General features: G+C 39.7%; 1 protein-coding gene across 1 annotated transcript in view; it reads right to left on the reverse strand.

The window, feature by feature from the left end:
* Positions 1-8,617, reverse strand: part of arhgap23b (Rho GTPase activating protein 23b) — a 74,452-nt gene extending 65,835 nt beyond the window's left edge. Inside the window, exon 1 of the mRNA XM_007234077.4 lies at positions 8,111-8,617. Within this exon, the coding sequence (XP_007234139.3) occupies positions 8,111-8,131 (21 nt within the window). The 5' untranslated portion in view covers positions 8,132-8,617. The remainder of the gene's footprint in view (positions 1-8,110) is intronic.

Below are 8,617 nucleotides of genomic sequence, written 5' to 3' on the forward strand. Positions count from 1 at the left end.
ACTAGCACGTGCCAACTCTGATACATATGAACTCAGCCGAGTAGCATCACAGCGTGCTCGGAGGAAAGCGCAGCAACTCAGTTTTGATACATCAGCTCACAGACGCCTTGTGCTGAGCGACATCACCCTTTGGAATGATGAGGAGTAAGTCTACCCACCCAGAGAGAGCAAGGCCAATTGTGCTCTCTCAAGGCTCCGGCACCTGATGGCAAGCTGCAAGATTGGGATTTTAACCAGTGACCTAAGACAATGCTTAAGACAGCTGGACCACCCAGAGCCTCTTTCTTCACATTTCAGAGCAGAATGTTTATTTATATGCCGACGCATCAAGTAACATAATACAGGAAGATAATAATTCCTGTACCTAACAACTGGGGTTATACATAGGGCCCATTCCCGTCCTCTATACTCTACCAACTTACTCCAAGTCCCTGAAAGTCATTTTTAACTAAGCAACACAAGAAAACACCCCCAACTAACATTTATGACCAGATCGGCAACATTTAACACAAACACAAAACACATAACCTTAACTTAACAAATATACAAATTATCCACTATGCCACAAGCTCTTCACAGAGGTCATAAGGTAAGCACCTCCCTTCGTTAGTTTCTCACTGAATTAGGCCCACAACACCTACGAAAGGCTCAGCAGTGAATTCTGGCATCCTAAAGTCCCTATATAGGGCATTACAAGATTTTGCACAAGCTTTTGACTACTATTCCACCATCACATGCACCAAACTGCCTATGTCTACATTCCCAATAAATACAAAAAATAAGACAAATGTGTAATGGAATAAAAATAGCAATTTATTTGCAAACAAATACATGAATAAAACTGATAAAAAATATTTAATGTAATAAATACTGTCCCAACTGTGACAAGTCTATTTTAAACTACTTCTTAACATGGTTTAAAGCAGAGAGCCTATGTAACAATTATTGGTCACATAGATGGCGGATGCTAATAGCTCGAGTTCAAACCTATAGAAGCTTCAGACAGTAAACATGTCTGTCAACTAAACATTTGGTATGTAAATATAAATTAAAATCATTTCCTTGTAGGTCACACAATTCCTTTAAGAGTGCACTTGAGTCTAGATGCTGGATAGTATCCAAAAAGGTCAGAAATAAATACAGAGTTAGTGATGAGTGACAGTCAGGGTAGGCCTGCTTTAGAGCCAAGAGATGCGGCCAAATGCCAATACAGATCATTAAAATCTCATTAATGCGTTGCACAGATGCCTGCTGGGCACTCTAGACACTTCCAGAGTGAGAATAAAACACTAAAACCAAACAAGACATTCCTGAAGATATAAATACGCCAGTGTACCCCACCTCACCCACTGCAAACTCGTACAGGGGCAGGTCAATTAGCACGCAGAGCCCGTATCAGTTCCTGAGAAACTCACTTCCACAGAGAGCTGTTGCAGTACACTACACACTGAACTCTACAAGCCATGACTCAAGCCATTCAAATAGCTGTTTTTAGCATTTTGTAGTGCAAACACAAGAATAGTCTTTAAACTGCAGTATTTGGATCAGTGTGTGTGTCTGGGTGTATGAAGGCCCTTCTGAGGACGAGAAAGAGAAAGTTAGATATATAGAGGGACAGCTGTGGACCAAAAAGAGCAGCAGTATTTCTCAGCTCTCACTTGCCATTTGTTGATCTGTCAATCACTCTTTAGACAGTTATTCACAGGCTTCAGTGCTGCCGCTTTCAACCGGGGATCGGCTAGCATTATGACAGGAGTTGTAGACAGAACTGGAACAGAGCGACTGACTTTTTAAACAACCTCATTACAGTTCCACAGAGACTTCAGTTACAGTCCAGCCTGCAGCCCACAGATCATTACGATGGATAAACAAACAGAGATCCCACTCCTTTGGAAAGTAGTTAGAATGGAGGAAGAAAAATGTCTGTACTGAAAATGCCTATCCACATCAATCACCGCAATCTGGAAGCAAGATACTGGGATGCTCAGTTAATGGAAGTCTGCTGCATGATGTTGTACATGGTCTATTTTAAGTAATGAAAGATTTTGGAACTTTTTAGAGCATAGTAAAAAAGCTCTTTAAAGACTTTTTAAAAAATAATACAATCTGGAAGAGAAGCTTATTACCCAGGATTCCTCCTATGCTAAATGCAAAGGTTATGTCTAAAGTTTGCTTCTTCAGTTTGGCACTAAAGTTGCATGGCAACAGAATTGGGCAAAGTACTTTACAAAATGTAATGATGGCTAAATATACAAGGACATTCCAAATGCCATAGAATAGAGGTAGGCAACTTCTGATCATGACATGTTACTTCAGGGGTCTGGCTTGAAAACGCATACACCTGTGTAAGTGGTGAGATGTTATCTTGTATTTGAGTGAGGCCTGATAGTTGGTGCCACAGGGATGGCACATTCTATTTCTGATATTGTAAGCCCTTTACCATTCCTCAATCCACAGTATGTCATGTGTGACTACATTATAAAACACTGTACACTATAAGAGGCATTACCACACACAGTGGACAGTGCAGTGGGTGGTAATGATTGCGACTTCCATGGGGAAATTAGCGAAAGTCAGTGGACACAATACTAGTTCCCGTTCCATGTGACAGATTTTTGGCATGTCAGTTTTGTATGATGTTTAAAATATATGTACTTAATTCTGATGTGTATTCTCTAAAAATGTAATTTGTAAATGTATTCTACATTTTTTAAATGTATTCCTTTAAGATATTCCTTAAATTCTGTGTAATAATTTGTTGTATGTGTGGGAAAGGAAGCAGAGATAACCTAGAAAAGCCTCTAGGGTGTGCCTACCAGTTATGAAGATACACAGGATCTCAGCATGGTGGATCCTGACCCATTAGTGTAGCTTGTGTAGCTACGCTTTTGTAAACACACACACAAACACACAGAATACATGCACACATTTTTTATGAATCAAACAGAAAAGAGGATGCTTCATTCTGTTATTTGTGGTGTAACTATGTGTTACATTGTGTAACAATGTAATTAATCACATTGTAAAATATTATGTTTGAATTGTAGTTGTGGTTAAACAAAAGAAAAACCTCAGACAGAAAAATGATTCATTTTTCTTATGTTAAAAAAAAAGAGACAGGAACTGATGTAGATAATAAAGAATAAAGGAGAGAGTGAGGCATGCAGAGAGAGAGGTAGAAAGATAAAAAGAGAAAGAGAGAGAGAGATAGAGAGAAAAAGAGAGAGCGTAAGAGAGCTATAAAGACAGAAAGAGAGAGAAAGAGACATAATTGCCACAACAGTGGATCCGAGCGGCAGGATGAGTCGTTTTGGACCCTTAAGGCAGAGAGAGTGGACCTAACTCCAACTACACAGGACGACTAAACCTCCAAAGCATGCACGCACACACACACTCACACACACACACACACACTCTCTACTCACATAATCACCCTGCACTGAAGTACATCGCTTCCGATAGAGCACCCTCAGCTCTTTCAATCTATCTCTACATCTCTTTTCTCCTCCCTACTTCCTCTCCGCTCTGATTCCTTCAGCTCATGTCTCTGTCCCGCTCCCATACCGTCATTCCTCTTCCTCTAACAGTTCTTCAGTTCTCTCAGAACACACTCAGAGCCGCTGCTGTTTCACATGTTTAGAAAGAAAAGTGAGCTTCAAGCATTACAAAGTGCTTCACAGTCAGATGGGAACGACTCTGTCAGAATCACTTATTCTGATACTGTTGCTCTTTCCATTCTTTCAATGTTTGAAAACATTCCCTCGCCTCACAGTGTCTGACAGCCTCACAGTGACGTGACCTTTGCTCTGCCCTGTCTTAAGACAAAGCAACTCACAAGTTCAGTTCAGAATAGGTCATTTTCTGGAAGTTTAAAGTATGATTGGGTATCACTGACCATTCGTTTACTTTCATTTAGATGAAGAGAATATTTTTTTTTATTGTTTCTGAAGAAAAAAAACTTAGATCTTTTAAATTTTGATGACTTAGGTCTTTTTTTTTTTACAATGAAACAGAAAAAAACTTTTGAATTGCTTATCGCACAATGACGTAATACTATGAATACCTGTGGTAAATTGTATGTAAATGTTAAAAGCTTATTGCAGCACAGTGTGAAATAACACTGCCTTCCTTTTGGAAAACAAGGGCTTGATTTTCAATACCAATAACTGTTCTTAAGGCCTCAGCACACTTCCAGCAGTGCAAAAAGCTGAAAACACCATCACACACTTACAAACTTATGCACTTTCTGAGGTTATGCAACTGCAAATTAAATTTTTTTGAGTTTTTTTTATGTGAAGTCCCATGACGTCTGGAAAATTTAAAAGCTGCTACCCCATCGAAGGCTGTTCCAAAGTGATGGGTGCTTTGTATATGTATATAAGTATATTGAAGCAATTTAAAAGATGCAACAGATGTCAATTTTCTGGCCTTAGGTCACACACGGTACACTGTGTGTTACAGTGGGGATATGAATATTACAGCAATATCTAACTTTTTTTTTCTAATTTTTACAATTTTTTTTCCCCAATTTACGCAGCCAATTACCCAACCCACTCATTAGGACTCACCCTATCACAAATGATGCCCCAACACCAGGAGGGTGAAGACTAGCACATGCCACCTCCGACACATGTGAAGTCAGCCACCGCCTCTTTTAAAACTGCTGCTGATGCAGAATTGCCGAGTAGCATCACAGCGCACTCGGAGGAAAGCGCAGCGATACATCAGCTCACAGACACCTTGTGCTGAATGACCTTTGGAGTGATGTGGGGAGAGAGTGCCATCTTCCCACCCAGAGAGAGAAGGCCAGTTGTGCTCTCTCAGGGCTCTGGTAGCCAATGGTAAAAAGTTATAACTTTGATTTAAAGACACGAAACAGGGGTCTTTTTTCTACTGCAGGGCCAAACTGATATTAGAGCCACACTGTACCTCTCTGAGCAGCTGTACATTAATTTGACCAGTTACCGTATCTTTTTCCATTTACTTTGTTGCAAAATCAGCATCTCGTAATATTTATGCGACTGTTGCCATCATTGGGTGTGTCTGGTGTTGCATTCCTATCCTTATTTTATGCCGTTAGCATGTTAGCATGTCAGCATGCTAACCTACAAAACAGAGCATACTACTTAAATTTAAATGGAGAATGGAGAGAATTTGAATGGAGAGTATTTGGGATTTTTTTGTGTGTCCTCCACAGACCAAAATATGGTCTTCATTACTACTGTACTGTAAATATAAATTCACTAAATATAAATTCTGGACTTTGCAGCAGAAAAGAGACACAAGTATGGCGCCAATCAGGGTATCCTTAGGTCATCAAGCCCTCTCACTCACTGGTTTTGTGACCACAGCTAACCCTGCTGAGAAACTTGTGCTCAAAAAAAGGAACTTCATTTTTAAGATCATTAAAAAAACACACTTGTTTTCTATTTCAAACGATGTTTCTGAAAGCACTCAACTGAACAATTCTTAAAGCAGAACTTGACTTTTGTTGTAGTAAAACATGATAAAAAGTACTTACCTTTGTTGAATAGCCCACCTCCGCTCTCCTACAGCTTCCTGAGGTACAGTAATTTTGTGCTTTTTGCCCAGTACTCTGTACAATGGCTGTGTCAGGGAATATTTTGCAACGATAAATCGCTTTTAACAACGTTATCCAGGTTCAAAGTAGCTCCACCCCTCTTTGGTAGAATCTAGAGAGCCCTGACATTTAAACTGAGACACTAAAACTTAAAAAGTGCACAAGAAGCTTATTAAAACCCACTGTTTACATCCCACAACGCTAGCTTCAGCTCTGGGAGCCGCCATCACTGTACTGATAATTATATATATATATATGTATACATAGACTCCGCAAAGTCTGCCTCCTGGCGTAAATAACAGTGTAAATAGCTATTTATCGTGGCAAAATATCTCCTGATATGAGTGCTGGGCAAAGAGCACAAAATTACTGTATCTCAGGAAGCTGTAGGAAAGCGGAGGTGGGCTATTCAACAAAGATAAAGTATCATGTTATCATGTTTTACTACACCTAAAGTGAATTTTACATGAGAGTTCTGCTTGAAATCGCTGTTTTTGGCACCTTTACTTCACAGACAGTACTTCAGTTCAATAAGATCTTTTTTTTTTTAGTTGATGGGTCAGTGTCAGAATAGGGAAAAAATGACCTTAACAAATATCAGTAAAACTAGCAAGGCTTATATTATCGGGCCTAAGCGACTCACTCCTCACACAACAATCCGACAACAGGAACACAAAAAGAGGTGGGACCAAGCTGTGTGAGCCAAGTTTCCCAAAGCATCCTTGACCCCTCGTCGTAATGAGGCTATAACAATCACTGCAGGGCTTTTTTTTCTTCTCCGGCACATTCATGGCCACTGAGGCAGTTCCTGTCCCCTTCACTCTAGAGACTCTAGAGCTTTACCTGGAAAGTCTAGTGTTACCGCCTATTAATCGATGGTGGTAATAATGATGAAATTTAAAAATTCTGCCGGGAAATGCTTTCATTCCAATGACATAACATACACACCCTTACATTAATCTTACATATACTCACACTTATACGCTTACTATGCACGTTTCTACAGAATAATAGAGATTTCCATAAATCCATTTATGGATGTTTTTGAAATTTAGGCTACAGATTGATTGGCTTAATGAGCCACTGAATTTACTTGATTTAAATGCATTCATCATTTCCATCATGCACTCACCAATTCCAGTCAAAAAAGGTTCTATAGAGAGCTGAAAAAAAACAATTCTCCATTAAAGAAAATTCTTCCCCATATACGGGCTACAGGTGTAGGTAATACAAAATTTGGGGGACATTAAGTGTTTGATTTGTATTCACGAGGGTGTCAGACACTGTGAGGCAAGGGAATGTATTCAAAAAAATAAAAAGTTCTGGAAAGGGCAATTTTATGATTTTATTCATTATATTTTAAAAGTTGCAGATTTACAGGAATATTTTTCAATGCTTTCTATTACAATTACAATTATGATTTTCAGTGACATTCCTTATCAAACATGAAAGCTTTTTATGTAATGCTTGAATAGAAATCCTTTAGGGGTTTAGAGGTGTAATGTCATGCAGAAAACTGACAAAAATCCAGGCCTGTTAAGGGGTCAATGTGAAACATTTTTTAAGTTCTTTAAGTTTTGCCTTTTTTTCCTATCGTCCTATAAAAGCTAAAGAATGCTGCCCTGGTCTGTGAGATATGTTAGATGTGTTAGGCCTCCTGCAGTAAATGTAGATGTGATTTCTGCCAGAGTACGGATACGTAAGGCTAATTCTTGTCAGATACTGCCAGTCACAATCATATCATTAACAGCCACTGTGCGGTTCACTGTGATTGATAATGGTTTCTATTTTTTAGATTTTTTTCTTAGAGCACATGTGAAATCTTAGAAATTAGATGCCTATATAACTCCGTAAATGCAATGTCCCATTTATCTGACACTCACAGTCAGGCTGTCAGGCTTGAACTCATAATAATCATTATAATTCTTATAACACTTTTCCATGAGCATGTGGGCCAGTGTTTAACATCACTCACAAGATAACACCTCACATCGTATAGTGGCCATTTCCAGGCAGCCCTATTATGTAATATTCATGATCAATTTACAGTGCATACTACTCTCCCATGACTTCTGGCTTCTTCTTTTTTTTTTTACTGAAGAACCCTTTACTACAGAATAGTTATGTAAATGAAAACGATTTGCACATTCAAAATAAGGACATTCATTCAATCAGTGCACACACCCTTCCAAACACACAAGCCATTAGAACTACAAAGGTGCTTAAAGAAGGTTCTTCTTCTATTAGAAGATAGTACCGTAAGTAGATAGCAAGATAGTATAATATAGTGTAATAATTCTCCCTCCTCTTCCTCCACCTCAGCTTCTGAACACACTGTTGCTCCAGCAGCTGCTAGCAGGGCTCACCAGGAGATACGCCCCTGGAGAGTCACGAATGTTAATGCTACACACCCTCAAGGAGGTGTACCTGCTGTGATATCCAAGTGTACATGTGTATATATGTGCATGTATGTGTGTTTGTGTTAATATATTATGTGCACTTATATAAAAGCCACATCCACCCACTTACCTGGGCCATGTCTTCATTCATTGAGCTCGGTGAGGCTTCCTAGACGTTGACATGGCAGTGATCCTGCACTGTTCTCTTCACACACACGCTCCAGGACAGTGGACACAAACTCCTCTGCCAGAACAGCATGCTCTCATCCCTTCTTCTTCTTCTTTTTCTTCTTCTTTCTGTCTTCTTGAGCTTCTATCCTTCTATCTCTCTCCTTCTGTCAGCGGAGTCACCAGCGCCCTGTGCAGATTTCCTCTTGAATTCAACTCTTGGTTTCCACCCCTTCTCACCTTCTTCTCTCTCTCTCTCTCTCTCTCTCTGTGTTTTTCTATATTTCTCTCTCTCTGTCACTCAGTCAGTCAGATGGCAGAATAGAGGGACGTGTGTAATCCTCCTCTTTTTCTGCTGAGGTCACAGGGACGTTGTACAAGCGAGCCGCTCCTCCACACACTCTCCTCCTCTCACTCGTTCGCCCGCTCCCTCTAAGCTGGTTTCATCTCCCTGCCTCGGCTCAACCCT

Source organism: Astyanax mexicanus, chromosome 15 (assembly GCF_023375975.1).
Source record: "Astyanax mexicanus isolate ESR-SI-001 chromosome 15, AstMex3_surface, whole genome shotgun sequence".
In the NCBI taxonomy this organism is placed as follows: domain Eukaryota; kingdom Metazoa; phylum Chordata; class Actinopteri; order Characiformes; family Acestrorhamphidae; genus Astyanax; species Astyanax mexicanus.